This window comes from Arachis hypogaea, chromosome 8 (genome assembly GCF_003086295.3).
Source record: "Arachis hypogaea cultivar Tifrunner chromosome 8, arahy.Tifrunner.gnm2.J5K5, whole genome shotgun sequence".
Lineage (NCBI taxonomy): Eukaryota > Viridiplantae > Streptophyta > Magnoliopsida > Fabales > Fabaceae > Arachis > Arachis hypogaea.
In genome coordinates, this window is record NC_092043.1 from 31,727,269 (window position 1) to 31,744,740 (window position 17,472).

A 17,472-nucleotide genomic window follows, 5' to 3' on the forward strand; every position below is an offset into this window, starting at 1 on the left:
AACTAGTCGGCTTGGCTGGATAATCGACAGATGAGCCTCATCATCCATAGGACAGGCATACATCATGTGCATTCTATTTGTTTTGTCTGCTATGCATTACTTGGGATTGCTTAACTGAATATATATTATGCTAATTGTTATATTTGCTACTTGCACTACCTGTTTTCTATTTGTGCTTGAAATTATTTGGTTGTCTGTCTCTGCTAAAGCATTGGTGCTGGAAGAGCAGAGGAAAGGTTGACCGGATTGGTGATAAAGTTAGGTTTAAGTAAGTAAGTTTAGTATTCCTTAGAACACCGACCCCTTCTATGGCTTCTATATAGAATCTAAGTTTTATAACTAAGTGTTGGCATTTTAGGATTGCCTCTGGTATTTCCAGGACCTTATATATTATATGTGTGGCACCTTTACATGCTGAGAACCTCCGGTTCTCACCCCATACTATGTTGTTATTTTCAGATGCAGGTCGAGAGTCACCTCGCTAGGCGTCTGGATTCCTGAAGCTGAGCAGTTTTGGGTTCTTTTGTTATGTAGTTCATGTGTATATGTACTTAGCTTTCTCTCCAAAAAACTTGTTTATTTTTTCCCTCTTAGAGGTTTAAGGATAATTAAGGTTTTATTTCTGTATTTTGGATATTTTGGGATACTTATATATGTATGTAAATATTCTCCTGCCATTAGTAAATTCTAATCAAATAATCAGCAACAACACTTGTCACATTAGTAATGAAAATTTTAAATTTTAAATTTAAAAATTTCAACAACAACTTCTAATAATCAAATAATCATCAATAAAATAAATAAAAATTCACAAAAATAGAAAAATAGCAATTCCAATTAGAATCAGATTCCAGCAACTGAGAATCAGTAAAAATAACAAAATAAACAATAAAGTAAAATGAAAGAGCAAAAGCTAACTTGCAACACGTAATATTCTATGATAGTTGTTTACAAAGTCAAGATGTTGGAGCCTTAAAATGCAGATTTATTATGCTTCAGAAAAAAAAGGAACAGAAATAAAATTTAATCTTAGTGAATCACAAGTTCAAAAAGTTAAGAAGCAACAATTTCAATTGTTATGAATCAATAAAGGTTTATTATAACACCATCAAAAGGCTCACAAAATTCATAATAGATGATAATATCTAAAAAACTTGCAAAAATTAACTCAAAATTAGAAATTCAGAACAATAATACAAAATTAATTCCGAAATTTGACAAAATTCAATAATAATTAACTCAATATAAATAACAATCAACAATTCTTCTTGTTAACAACAATTAACAATCAAAGAAATTAACTCAGAAAAACAAAAATAATCAAAGAAATTAACTCAAGGAAGTGGGCTGGAGCGCGGCAGAATAGGGAATGTGTGCGACGGAAGAATGAGACGGGGAAGACGAGATGCGACGCCACATAAGTTGAGACGCAAGACGCATTGCGATGGAGGAGCCGAGATTGAGCAGTGGGCCGGCAAAATAGGGGCCATGCAGCGAAGGAGGAATGAGACAAAGACATGTTGCGAAGCAAGACACGTTACGACAGAGGAAAAGAGATTAAACAGTGGGGACAACAACTGGAGGAGATGCGACAACAATGCCAATAGTGGTAAGGATGGCTAGCTGCTACTCTGTTCTGATAGGGTTTTTACTTTATAGGGTTGGGTTTGGTCCGTTTGTGGAGAAAGAAGGAGAGGGGCTATTGTGCTGCGTTTGTTTTTCTTTTTTAATGAATCAAACGGTGTTGTTTGATGGATAGAGAAACAAACCAGGGTGCATAAATACCGGGCTGGTTCACTGGTTAACTATCAGTTCATCTGATTTTCTAACCATTTTTTTGCAGAACGATTCTATACATCAACCGAATTGACTAAAAAACCGGTTTTTGATTAATCTGGTCAAACTGATAGGTCCTATTCGATTTTCATAACACTGATTAAAAGATGAATGTATTTCAATAATAAATCTATTTCAATTGTAAATAATTTTATTTCAACATATAAAAATAAAACTTAACAATAAATAATTATTTTACATTTCAGAATAATTAATTATAAAAAAATCTAATTGATAATTAATTTATCAAATATCAATACAACATATTGAAAATTAAAATTGAGAATATAATGTTTTATTTAAATATATGTAAAAATAGAAAAAACATTTTTAAAAATAAATTAAAACTAATAATTACAATTAAATTAATTAGAATTTTAATTAAATTAATTAATTACATTTACTAATTCAGTAATTTGTACATTCTACACAACCGAACAAATTCTAATAACATGACAATCTAATCTGCATATATAACGACACTACGTTTATAAAAATACCCAAACTATAATTACATGCTCAATCTCTTAAAAGAGAAAAAGAATCAAAATTAACTTCGAAGTCAATCGCTCCCGTAATGTGCCAAATGGCGTTCAGGTGGTTGATGTCTCCATTCCATGTGTCTAGTCTGAGTATCTCACAAATATCAAGAGAAACGTTCGAGAAAGAGAAAAATGAAGGAAATGGGAAAAGGGACCAGAAGGGTGTTGTGAACGAGTTTCTTATATAAGTGCATCTACGCCTTATCTCCTTTACAGTATAAACGAGATAAACTGTAAATGAGATAAGGCACCTTACACAACATGTTTATAAACATGATACATCTAAGTCGTGTTGTGTCGTATTTCGTTTACACTATAAACAAGATATGATCAAAGTGAAATCGTTTACAGAGTAAATAGGATAAGTAAAAAGATGGATTTCGGTAAAAACGATATAATTTACATATTTCAATAAATAAAATATTTATTTTATTTATTAAAAAATCCTATATATAAAGACATTTAAAGACTAAATCTTCGTAGTGGTCCTTGAGATTCAAGGATTATACCATTTTAGTCATTAAGATTCAAAATTCACTATACTGCTCTCCGAAATTTAGTTTCAAGCACTATATTGGTCCCTGAGCCCTTTTTGGCATTGAATCAATGAATGAAATGCTGAGTTAACTTTGATTTTCCACGCTAGACACATGGTTAAATGACATCTTTTCGTTTTGACGCTTAAACAACGCAAAAACAAGGTCGTTTTGGAGAATGGGGGAAATAAACGGTTTACACATCATATAAACTCTTATTCATCTTCTCGTTTTTACCTAATTTAAATGTCAAAATGAAATGCCGTCGTTTAGTCCTGTATTTAGCGTGATAAGTTAGAGTCAGCTTAGCACTACTTCGTTCATTAATTCAGTGCTAAAAAGAGTTTAGGGATTAATATAGTACTCAAAAATTAAATTTTAGAGACTAATATAATAAATTTTGGATTTAAATGACTGAAATGATAAAAATTGTGAATTTAAAGGATAATTTTAGAGATTTAATCAGCATTTAAGTAAATTTTCTTTTGTAGAGATTTTACGAATTCATGAGATAAGTACTTCAATCCCCATCCCGTTTTCATTTATTCGCGGGACCAGTCTCCATCCTTATAAAAATTTTGCGAATCCCATTAACTTTTCGTGGTGGGTAATCTCTCCTATATGAATTTTTTAGATATTCCTATGTAAAACATTCATATTTAAAACTTTGTCACTAATAAAGCAAGAGGAATATATGTTTAAATTCAAAAACTGAAAACACGATGAATTTAAAAATTATTTATAATCGAAATAATAATTTACGCGGCATATTTTAATATTGCAAAAATAAGAAGTTAAATACTTTGCTTATTATGGACATCAAAGTAGGCGGTAATTCCTGCCTCCTGTGTGGTCTAACCAAAAGTCCGTTGAAATTAATTTGAACATAAAGTCAATAAATTTATCAACGAGTTATAATTTAAATAGAATTATTTTTTTATTTAAAAAATGTGAGTTCAAATTTTATTTATTATTATATTACAGTATTTAAAATTAAAGATTATTCAATGTATCTAACAAAAAAAATTAATAAATTTAATTTATTAAACTAAAAAGGATGTGTGGATTAGTCAATTTAATCTTTTTCTAAAATCATAAAATTAATTAAAATTAATTTTAATAAAAATAATAAGTAAAAAGTTAATTATTACTCAGACACAAATAAAAAATAATTAAATTATAATATAATTTTTAAATTCTTAATATTAATAAAATTTTCTATTAGAATATCGTTTTTAAATTAGTGTAAAAAATAAAATAAATTATGTAAAATGTGTCTCATAATTTAGAGCATATATATATATATATAAAATAAATAAATAAAATAACAAAAAAATAAAATGAAAAAAAAAGGTATGTTTAGATATTTAATTTTCAAATGTTATATACAGTGTCAGAGTTTGAAATAAATTTTTGGGGCCAAAAATTTAACATAAATTTTAGTCTCTTTCTTAAAAAATACATCAAGTTTTTTTTATTTTTTATGATTATTTTATATAAAACTTTAAATATATATCCTATAAAATATATAAAAAAGAAGTTAGAAGGATAAATATTAAAAATTATAATACTTATTAAATTTTTTTATCAATTTGTACAAATACAATAATATCAATACTTATTAAATATTCTAATATTTTTTATCATATAAAAAATTAAATTAAATAAACAGTGAAATATAAAATAATATCAAATTAAATAAATAAAAAATACTTAATTTTTTTATATTTGAACTTAAAGGTAGAGGGAGTGTTGCTTGTTGAATAAAGAACTGCGAAATGCGAATAGTAAAGCAACATTTTTATAATGATGATTTTTATCTTTTATTTTGTTAGATGATTTTTTTATTTTTATCTTTTTTGTTAGATAATTTTTTTTATTTGATTTGATTGTTAGATGATTTTTTTATAATGATGATTTTTATTTTTTATTTTATTAGATGATTTTTTTGTTAGATAACTTTTTTATTTAATTTGATTGTTAGATGATTTTTTTTATTCTTATCTTTTTTGTTAGATAATTTTTTTATTTGATCTTTTAATTTTGATGTGTTGTGAAAACCAACAAAAACTCACTCATTGCAATAAAAACAAGAGATGAAGATTGAATATGAGTACTTTAAATCATACTAAAGTATTTAAAGCCAAACTGAACTATTTTTTATTTTTTGAAAAAGTACTATTAATTTTTTTATAAAAAATTTGGGACATGCCCCCCTTGTCTCAACTAAATTCCACTCCTGATTGTATATATATATATATATATATATATATATATATATATATATATATATATATATATATATATATATATATTGTAAGAGTTTAATTTTGATGTACTGATAGTATAAAATGTTTTATACATTCGTATAATCACATCTGTTTTTTTAGATGATTATTCACACAGTCAATATTAAAAATAATTATTTTTACTGATATGACATTACGTAATTAAATACATTTATAAAACTATTTTTTACTAACTATACATTAAAATTAAATTATTTTTTATAGCACTCATGAAACAGTCCGCTAGACAAGCTGGTGGCCGGTCCTGCCCTACAAAAACTCGTGAGTTTGGCCATTTTCTTAGTTTAACTAATTTAAAATCTCAATCTAATTCACATTTTAACAATTTGATCTATCAGATTCTATTATTTTAATAATCTTATTACTTATTTAATTTCAACTTATTTGTATATTTCAATAGTTTAATTATAAATATTTAGGCGGTGTAGATAAAGTAAATGATATTAATGATTAACTTTATATTGTTTTCTAATAAAAACAAGAAGGTAATAAATGTATGATTTATCTTAAAATACTCTTTATTAAGTAAGAAGTATTGCATTCTTTATTAATTAAATAAATATGAACTATTAATTTATTATATTTTATGTTAATGACTCAAATTTAAAATTTAAAATTTAAAATTTATGGTTTATAATTTAGAATTTAGAGAGTAGAGTTTATTATTTTATAATTTAAAATTTAGAGGTTTAAAATATAAAATATAAAATTTAAAATTTAGAGTCACTATAAAAAAAACATTGAGTATCATTAGATTTACCATCAGAATTATCGTCAGAATAAATCTGACGGTATAAATCTCGTTGGTAATTGTTTATTGACAGATTTTTCATCTGTCCGCTAATTACTGGTGGATTTAGCAGTGGATATTAACTCTTAATTTGACAAAATTCTAGAGCTTGTTACCGTCGAATTTATTTCTCATTACTGACAGTAATCTTAAATTTTATTTTTTTAAATTTGTTTAAAAATTCAATATATAATTTTAAATGTTTAAACTCAATAATTTTGAAACTAACAAAATTTAAAATTTTACAATTTTCTATAATAATTTGTCTATAATTTTTCATTAAAAATTCACAAATAAGTTGACGACACATCAAAGTTTAAGAATAAAGAAGAAAAATAATAATTACTCAAGTATGAAAAAAAGTAGCACTATATATAAACATATACTTTAAATCTAGAAAAGATGAACTTACGTACGGTTCGATATGAAAAATAAGATACCTCATGGTGGCTAAGTAAATTGTATAGTTAAGACTATCTAGACAATAAAATATTGAAAAAAAATTAATTATACAAATAATATATCTATTTAAGATTCAAAGTAATCCACTAATATGCATATGTATGTCTCTCATCAAATGGTATATCTATTTAAGGTTATACAATTTCAGTAACTTACAAACCTAATTGGAGGTTTTGCATCATAAACCTACTATCTATAGGCGCATTTCCTAAATTACAAGCAACCTAACCTAACATTATTTAATTTCTAATTACATTAAATTAATATAACAAACCCTAATTACACACTTCATTAAAAAATTTAATTAATAATTTAATAAAATACCTAACAAAAATTTAAACAAACAAAAAAAACTGAAAAAATACAAAAACTATAAAAAAAAAAATTTACCTCTAATGGTGGCTACAAAATGGTAGAAGTGTGCTGGTGACAGGAGGTAACAGTGAAACCTATAGTATTGGAGCTAGGGTTTAGAAACATAACAAACAACCAAAAAGAAAAATGGACAACAGCCTTACCTTAGTATGGTGGACCCCAGCCACAGTGATAGCGATAAGGCGACGGCCTCTGATCGACAGTAAGGGACACCAACAACGGCGGCACGATGGAGGCTTTTCTTAAAGATTCCAGCAGCAGTGATGACGACGTGCTGATTTGCGACGGCAATATGGCTTATCGGCGGCGACAGCAGCTCCAAGTGGTGGCGGCGCAACCTTCTTCAGTGAAGATCAGAGGGAGAAAGATGAGAGAAAAAAAGAAGAAGAGAGAGAGTTTGCAAAAGTGAGGGAGAAGGATTTTACGTTTGAATTTTATCCCAAATTTATCGGCAGAAAAATCCGAAAGTAAAATGTTCGTCGTTGCTTAAACGACACATTTCACTAAATCCTGTTATCATCGAAATTTTTCGACAGAAAATCTGACGATAAATTCGACACTAATAAAATTAATTTTCGTGCCTCTATTTACCGTCGAAATTAGTGGCGAAATTTTAAATCTGACGATAACTTACTAAGTATCGAATTTTTATTTGTAACTGTCGAAAAATTTTCGCCAAATCTATTGATAACATCCGTCGCTAAATCCGACAATATTCAGCGTATTTCTTATAGTGAACGTAAAATTTAAGATTTAATTGTAATTTTTAGAAAATTATATTGTTAATTGTATATCGAATTTTTTTTTAATTTATGCAATGTTAAATTCTATATATGAATCAAATTATTATTATTATTATTATTATTATTATTATTATTATTATTATTATTATTATTATGCAATTTTCAGTGTAAAAATTTAATTAAGTATCGCAACTGTTCAATCATGAACGATATTACATTAACAAAAATATTACACTCATCTTAATGTTATCTTAATTAAGAGTTTTCCCCAAAAAAAAAATGCTTGGTTCATTTATATTATCAACACATTACCATTAAACTTTCAATACATAATAATTTGTAATAATATAAAAATAGTGTATATAATAATTAACGATTTAAAGTTTAAAATGGTCTTTAAAATTTTCAACTCATTCTAAATTAATTCTCACAATAATCTTTAAAATTTCTAACTCATTTTAGATTAATCCCTTACCTTTTGACTAAAAGTTATCAAATGTTTTAATGCTACTAATATGTACAGTTAAATGTCAAGTTAGCACTTAATTACATACTGATATGGACACACAATAAATTCAATTTGAATTAGTATCCAAATTTAATTAAAATACTCAAATTAATCCATTCACACTATAAAATTCTAACCCTCAAATGTTCATATTCATCATTTGTTATAAGTTCTTTCTCTCATCTTTTTTGGTGTTCTTCTCCATCTGGTTTTCTATTGTTCTTTTCCTTTTTTCTATGCTAGGCATGATGAGTTGTAACGGTAGAAGTCAAGCAAATTTAAACATGAACATCTCTAGATATTTTAAATCCAAGTGTTTGGAATAAACTTTATCAAAACTTTTAAATATTCCTGCACTTGCTCTTTTAATTGTCTTTCTTAAAACTACGTTAGTAATACCAACATTTGGGTGGAGTAATTTGGTATTTTATGGTTTTGTTTACTGTTCGTTACTATTGGTTGGTTATTTGTTGGCTCCCTTTGAAAACTTGAGTAGTAACTAGTTTTCTCAATTTTGAGAAGCAGCTAATCAAAAGAGTTGTGATAATTTTTGACTCTGTTTAATTAATTTTTTTTAAAATAAATACTAGTGTTTATATATGTATATGTAGTACTAGAATCACCACCATAGGAAGTTGTTAGAAGAGGTTCAAATTTGTTTTCCAGTCTTTTTTTATAAATATTTCACTAATAAAATATAATATTATATTGCAGAGGTGAATTTTGTACGTGAATAAGAAGAGTTTGTGAGAGAAAAATGGATTCAAGTAATGAGATGGAAATACAGCAAGTTTTTATTTGGCTACGATAAACGGAAGCTCTGATTCCTCAAGCACATACCTATCTCTATTTATCCTAATTAAATTGAAATTTCCTCAACTGCCAACCCTCGCCACTCTTTGATATCGTATCTTTTTTCAAGAACCAGTGGCAAGATATGCATCCTCTCAATCGACGGTGGCGCGCGTCATGCGCAGAATCCTCGCCGGTAAAATCTTAGCCTACCTTACAAATTCTCTCAAGAAGAAATCTAAAGACACCAACGCTACAATCGCCAATTACTTTGATGTTACCACCGATGTTGGTGTCGGAGACAACTTCACTGCTATGCTATTTGCTACCAAAGACCACAAACATCCAATTTTCGCCGTCGAAGACACTTGGAGGATGCTGGCCAAACAAGGTTAATGAGAGGATCATTTGGGATTTGTTTATTTGAAGAAGAGAGAAATTCAATTTGAAATGACGTCGTTTTATTGCAATTGGATGTTAGATTTAAACGGTGTAACGGTGTTGTTTAGTAAATTATTAAATTGGCACTTAACTGTATATATCAATAATATTAAAATGGCTAATAATATTTGAATTAATAGAAATTCGTATTTTTGAGAGTAAAAAATATATTTAATATTTTAAAAAGTGAGAAATTAAAATAAATTAAGAATTTTAAAAACCATTTAGGACATTATTTCAATAATTAACTTAGAAGATATGAAAATTATAAATATATAAACGCCCCATATGGGAAATAAGAGTTTAAATTTTATTACAACATGGAATTACATAAGTAACTCCTTCTTAACATTATGAAATTATTACAACATGGAAAATAAGAGTTTAAATTTTATTTCTTTTTCTTTTGTTAAGATGTTATGAAATTAAAAGATTAAGATAGTTTGAAATTATAATAACATTAAGGTCCACTTTAGGTAACAAACTTAATTAAGTTCCTTTTGATAAAATAACTTAAACAATAAATGACTCTGTTAAAAGTAACTTATAAATAAGTTATTTTGTGTTTAGATTTTTAATTCTAAAAGTGTTTATTTTATAAAAATGTAATAAAAAGTAGAAATGTTATGAGAAAAGTCTTTTTTTTAACTTCTCTATAAACTCCTAAATAACTTCTTAGAAAGTTACAATTTGATTTTGAAAATTGCACCAGACATTAAGGCTTAGTTTGGTAAAGCTTTTGCTTTTTAAAAGTAGCTTATGAAAGTTGTCTTTTAAAAGACAGCTTTTTAAAAGCTGCAGCACTGATGTTTGGTAAAATCAAACTAAAAATGATTTTTAATAAGTACAAGCACCATAATTGTGTTTGGTAAAACAGCTTTTAAAAGTTGAAAAAATTATAATAAACATGTTTATAACAAAAAAATAATTTTTTTTCAAATTCTTTAAAATTTTATATAATATTTTAAAATAAAATAATGTTAAAATAAAAAATTCATAATAAACATAAATATAATAAATAAATTCTTCTATTTTTTAACTTAAAAATTTTATATAAGTATCATAAAAATTTATTTTATCCTAAACATCATTACTAAAAATATTAAATTACCTAAATTACTATAATCTAAGAACAGAAAAAAACAAACAAATATAATATAAATAGATAGAAGTTCATACCTAATATGTGACAGAGATGTATTTGTGTTGAAATTTGTGAAGATTAGGTTGAAAAATAAAAAATATATGAAGATTGTGTTAGATTTTATGAAGGTTAGGAAGAGAAGTTAGAAATATATGAAGATTTTAATGGCAATATAATAGCGGGAAATATGTGCGGGAAAATGAAAAAAAATTTGGTAAGCATAAGCCAGCTTTGAAAAGCTCCCTCCTAGGTGCTTTCAAAAGCACGCATAACTTTTAAAAGCCGCAAGCACAAGCACTTGAGCTTTTTAATTTACCAAACGCAATAAACCCTTAAAAGCACAAGCACCTCCTGAAAAAGCTTTACCAAATCCAGCCTAATACTACTACTTTTCATAAGTCAAAAGTTAAAAAAATTTACCTCTAAAATTTTTCAAACGGACCTTAAGTCGACCCATGTATTCCAACCTCCTTTTTTTGTCGAATCTAATATTTTTCTTGGTCTGAGAAATTAATCCTACTTTTGTATTTTTATATTGTTACACCAAAAATATATTTAATTAACAAAAAATATTAAATAACTATTAAAATTTATTATTTTTTGTTATAATATTTTTAATTATTAATTTAATTTTTTAGTTTAATAATTTAATATAATATATTTTAATTTATATTTTTAAATATTAATAACTAATTGTTTGTCAAAAATAATAAATTGTGATAGATCTAATATTTTTTTATAGTAGACCAATTTCTAAAATTATCTTTATTAAACTAAGTAAATAATTGAAATAATAAAAAAATCAAACTAAAATTACGTATAACTAATAAAATATCTTTTGTGGACAGATTTATAAATACTTTATATTTTTAAAAAATAGTTTAATTTTGATGTGTATCTCGTTATATAATATTATAAAAAATAAAATTAAATTAATAAAATTATTTGTTTTTAGTCCATGGATTGGTGCTGCTTTATATAACGCGGGGAATTATTATGAAGTGTTAGCTCTCATACCTAGCGCTCTCTCTCAGAAGCTTTAATTTCTTGTTTCTTTAACCTCATTTCTTTCTTGTTTCTTCGATCAAATTCTTAGTCCTTACATACGCATTGTCTTTGTTTCGTAACAAAGCAAATATACATTGGTGGTGCAATTAAGAATTGAAGCAGCATCAGCCATATATATATATATATATATATGGTCAAAATGACTTCCAAGAATAACAAGAACAATGAGGATGGTGAGTCTTGGAGAGTGATAAAATCTGCAATAGTATTGCAGAATTTGAATCAGGGGATGAGAACAGAATGAAAGTGCAGAATGAACTTGAGAGAGATTCAAAAATGGAATTGTGATTATGGTTAATCTTATTTACTTGCAAATGACTAGTTCTATACTTATAGATGCTAGAAAAAACTGAATCACACTAATTCAGCACTCTGCTAACTAAATGCTATGAGTTAGGAGCCTCTAACAAATTTTAGACTCTAACAAACTTAAGTAACAACTCTACTAATTTTAAAGATAGAACTAATTAGCTATATTAACTGTATAGCCTTATCATCCAACAGCCTCCCTCAAGCTTGGAGTGCATATATCAACCAATCCAAGCTTGCGATAAAATGATGCAAATGGTCCTGGAGCTAAGCTCTTTGTGAGCACGTCTGCTATTTGCTCTCCACTAGGGATTGGCAGTAACTTTAGTGAACCATCTTGTACTCTATCTCTCACCGTATGGCAGTCTATCTCGATATGCTTCGTTCTTTCGTGAAATACAGGATTGGCGGCTATATGCATTGCGGACTGGTTGTCGCAGTAAAGAGTGATCGGTTTGCTCAGTGGGGTAAGAAAGTCTCGAAGTATGTAGCTAAGCCACCTTCCCTCACATGTTGCCAAAGCCATAGCTCTATACTCTGCTTCTGCTGATGATCTAGCAACTGTAGTTTGTTTCCTACTTTTCCATGACACAAGAGATGAACCCAAAAAGAAACAAAACCCAGATACAGATCTTCTTGTGTCTGGACATGTCCCCCAGTCGGAATCTGAGTATCCTGTGAGCGATAACTCTGATGAGGCAGCAGAGAACTTTATTCCACTGGCTGGTGCACGCTTTATATATCTTAAGATGTGTAGGGCTGCTTTGAAATGATCTGTTGTAGCGCAGTCCAAGTACTGGCTCAACTTGTTGACGGCGAATGAAATATCTGGTCTTGTATTTGTGAGGTACAGCAGCCTCCCAACAAGCCTGCGGTAAGGAGTCAAGTCAGTTAATGCAGTGCCTGAAGATTTGGACAGTGGAGTTGTGTAGTTCATTGGCGTAGTCGCAGGCTTGGCATTTGTCATTCCAAATTCATGGAGGAGATCAGTAGCATATTTTCGCTGATTCATGACAATTCCTTCTTTGCTCCGCGCGATTTCAAAACCCAGAAAGTACTTAAGTTTACCTATGTCCTTGATGTTGAATGCATCATCCAACACCTTTTTCATCCGATTGATTTCATTCATATTGTTGCCAGATAAAATCAGATCATCCACATACACAAGAATGCAAGTGAAATCATCTCTGGTGCCTTTGGTAAAGAGAGATGTATCTGCCTTGGATTGAATGTACCCTGAAGCTTTGAGAACTGAGCATAATTTATGGTTCCATTGACGACTAGCTTGTTTGAGCCCATAAAGAGATCTTTCAAGCTTACAAACACTGTTGGGAGGAGTCGATAAACCTGGAGGAACCTCCATATAAACTGTCTCAGGGAGATCACCATGTAAGAAGGCAGTGTTGACATCAAATTGGTGGAGAAACCAACCCTTAGACGCTGCAATTGCTAACAAAACTCGAAGAGTAGACATTTTTACCACAGGACTGAATGTGTCAAAGAAATCAAATCCATGAATTTGAGTATAGCCTTTTGCAACGAGCCTTGCTTTGTGTCTTTCCACTGTCCCATCTGCTTTGAGTTTGGTTTTAAAAATCCATTTGCACCCCACTGCTCTCTTTCCTTTAGGTAAGGATGTAACAGTCCAAGTTTTATTTGCTTCAAGAGCATTGAGTTCTGATCTAATTGCCTTTTTCCAACAATCATGTTGAATTGCTTGTTCATAACTTTGAGGTTCAATGATAGAATCAAGAGCTAAAGAAAGAATTTTGTGTGTATGTGAAAAATTATCATAGGACATATATTGAGAGAGTGGATATCTTGCCTTGAAAGATGATTGGGATTCATTCTGAGTTGCTGTGCTGGTTTGGAAACATTGGAAATCAGACAAATATGCAGGTGGTTTTCTAATCCTACATGATCTCCTAGGAACTAAAGTTGGTGAGATAGTGGATGTATGGGAAGAGGGAGGAATGAGATTTTGAGGATGATCAGTGTGTGCATCATGAGGTGTGGATGGGGTGATGGGATGTAATTGTGAGGGAGGTGTATGTGAAACATGAGTTGGTGTGCTAATAGTAGATTCTGGAACATGAGCTAGTGTTTTATTTGTAATAGGCATAATGGGTGTATGTGCTGATATGAATGTGTCATCAAAGAGTAAAGCATGATTATTTGAAAGTTGAGTATTATTAGTAGATGAATTGTTAGTAAATGAGGAGTCAGGGGCATCTTTAGTGTGAAAAGGAAAATTTCTTTCATAGAAAATGACATTTCGTGATAAAAAAATTCATTAGTTTGCAAATCCATAAGAAGATATCCTTTAGTGCCAGACTTAAAACCCAAAAATACAGCTTGTTTGGCTCTTTTTTCTAATTTAGTTCTATGAGCAGCCAAAGTCGAGGCAAATGCCAAACAGCCAAAAATTTTAAAATGTTTGATGCAAGGGAGTTTATTAAACATGACTTGATAGGGGCTTTTTAAATTGAGAGAGGAGCTAGGAATTCTATTAATGACATGAATGGCATGAGCAGTAGCTAAATGCCAAAATTTTTTAGGAACATTACTTTCAAATAGAAAAGCTCTTGTCATGTTTAAGATATCCTGGTGCTTCCTCTCTACTATACCATTTTGTTGTGGGGATTCCACACAGGTGGTTTGATGTAAAATACCTTTTGAATTGTAAAAATCATGCATGATAAACTCCTTACCATTATCTGATCTTATACATTTCACTTTCTTTTGAAATTGAGTTTCAATCATTGTGATAAAGTTTCGAAGCAAATCAGAGGTTTCTCCTTTGGTTTTCATAAAATAAGCCCAAGTAAATCTACTATAATCATCTACTATAGTGAGAAAATATTTATGACCTTTGATAGATTGAATTGCTAAAGGTCCCCAAATGTCAACATGCATCAAATCAAAACAATTTTCAGATTTATTAATGCTTGTAGGAAAAGGAATACGTTTCTGTTTTGCAAAATGACAAGGTGCACAAGGAATGCTTGCATTATCAGAAATAGAAAAGTCATAAGCTTTCTTTATTATGTCTAATCTCTCAGAAGAGATGTGTCCTAACCTACTGTGCCAAATATCTCTAAAAGCAGAATCTGCTGTGAGTGCTGCTGTGAGTGCAGGTACAGATTTATTAGTGAAGGAATGCAAATCCAAATCGGTGTGAGTCTTGAATTCCAGTGTATACAATCCAGCCTTGGCTTCAGCAATGCCAATCATCTTCAAGCTCTTCCGATCCTGTATCTCACAATGCATCTCGTCAAACAAGAATTTATATGGTAAGTGTTTTGTGGCTTTGGAAATTGAAATTATGTTGAAAGAAAATGATGGAGCATAAAAGACATTTGTGAGGAGTATATTATTTGGAAAACAGACTGTTCCACAAATAGAGGAAACAACCTTTGAACCATCTGGTAATTGAAGCATAATTGGATTTATTTTATGATAATTTTTGAAGAATTTTAATGAAAAAGAGACATGTGCAGTAGCACCACTGTCCAAAATCCAATCATTTGGTTTCAATTTATGTTTGGCAAAAGAAAGAATGTGGTATATACCTAGGGATGGGACTTGTGCCTCAATTGCTAATGTTGAGTTATGAACAAGATCCTCTTCATGATCCTGGAATAAAGCAATGAGAGCTTGTTTCTGCTCTTTGGAAAATAAAGAACTTAAGCTGTTACTATTTTTTCCTGAAGGAGAGTTATTGATTTTCTCAATTTCATCATCAGTAGTGACATGATTTATGGTTTTTGAGCTTGAATCTTGTTGGTAGTGTGGAGGAAAACCATGCTTGTAATAACATGTGTCAACCAAGTGGCCAGTTTTGCCACAATGAGAGCATTTCTTGATCATTCTTCTTCCTCCGAAGCCACGGCCTCTACCTCCACGCCCTCTCCCTCTTCCTCGTACGCTCATGTTGCCTCTATTAGTGTTGAAGTTGTTGTCAATTGCAGCATTTACTAATACCTTACTTTCTGCATGATCTGAACTTGACATTTGCCTTTCTTGTTGCAATAATAGCGAAAAAACAGTATTGACATCAGGGAGGGGTCTCATTAGGATTATTTGTGATCTCACATTTCCGAACTCATCATTCAAGCCTCTTAAGAATCTAACCACTTGCGACTGCTTTCTGTATCCTCTAACAATCTCTAATCCACATGTGCATGATCCTGTGCAATTGCATGATGGAATCGGTTGAAACTCTTCTAATTCTTCCCATAGTCCTTTCATCTTTGTAAAAAATGAAGTGATTGATAAATCTCCTTGTCTTGCTGAGTACATTTCTTCTTCCAACTCAACTATTCTGAACAAATCTCCTTCGTAGAATCTGTGCTTAAGATCTTTCCACAACTCTGATGCCACATTACACCACATCACACTTTGCAAAATCTCACTACTTAGGGAAGCATGCAACCAAGACAGAACAAAAGTGTTGCATCTATCCCAAGCTTCAAATGTGCAATCAGATTTCTCGGGTTTTGGTAAAGATCCGTCTATGAAACTAAGCTTGTTTTTCGTCTTCAGTGATATCCAAACCGATCGGGACCATGAGTGATAATTCAGTGTAGTTAGAGGATTTGGAGTGAGTGAAATACCTGGATTTTCACTCGGATGAAGGTAGTATGGAGATGCACGATCTTGCATCAAATTCGTGCTTGGTTTGGCAGATTGAGCGATCTGCCCTTGCATCGTTGCTAGCTGGTTCATCAATTGAGCCAAATTTTGAAGATCCGAGGCTGAGAAAACTTGAGTTTCCACGTTTTGACATGGGCCTTGCTCTGGATCAACCATACTTTCTGCTAATTTGTCAAAGTTGGACAGAATTGCAGATTTTCAATTCCACGATCTCTCGACCTTGCAATGGAGGAGATCCACCAAGGTGTCACCGTTTGCACATCCACGCTCACCGCACCATGATAAAATCTGCAATAGTATTGCAGAATTTGAATCAGGGGATGAGAACAGAATGAAAGTGCAGAATGAACTTGAGAGAGATTCAAAAATGGAATTGTGATTATGGTTAATCTTATTTACTTGCAAATGACTAGTTCTATACTTATAGATGCTAGAAAAAACTGAATCACACTAATTCAGCACTCTGCTAACTAAATGCTATGAGTTAGGAGCCTCTAACAAATTTTAGACTCTAACAAACTTAAGTAACAACTCTACTAATTTTAAAGATAGAACTAATTAGCTATATTAACTGTATAGCCTTATCATCCAACAGAGAGAAGATTTGAGAAAGCGGCCTTGGACGCCGAGTCGCCGACAGAGGAGGCCATGCTTATCGAGTACGTAAAGAAGTGGGGCGAACGTAATTGGAATTTTGTCCAAAGGAATTCTGAGTTGAGGAGAAGTGACAGAAGTTGTAAGCGTAGATGGCTCGAACATCTAAGGCCTGACTTGAAGAAGGGTCCTCTCTCTGAAGAAGAGGAGAAACTCATCGTTGATCTCCACGCTCAGTTTGGAAACAAATGGGCTCTAATAGCTACCAAGGTACGCTATATAATGCCTGTTTGATTGATTTGCTGTAATTTTTTATTAGTTGGATCACTTTTTTTGAAATTTGATTGATTTGCTGTAATCATCTTGG

At 30.2% G+C, this 17,472-nt stretch overlaps 1 protein-coding gene across 1 annotated transcript; it reads right to left on the reverse strand.

The window, feature by feature from the left end:
• Positions 1-14,773: 14,773 nt before the first annotated feature.
• Positions 14,774-16,959, reverse strand: LOC112706996 (uncharacterized). The gene is made up of 2 exons (XM_025758535.3): positions 15,428-16,959; positions 14,774-15,107 (listed from the first exon to the last, which is right to left on the reverse strand). The coding sequence occupies exons 1-2, from the start codon at positions 16,665-16,667 to the stop codon at positions 15,073-15,075; spliced, it is 1,275 nt and encodes a 424-aa protein (XP_025614320.2). The 5' UTR covers positions 16,668-16,959; the 3' UTR covers positions 14,774-15,072.
• Positions 16,960-17,472: the final 513 nt, after the last annotated feature.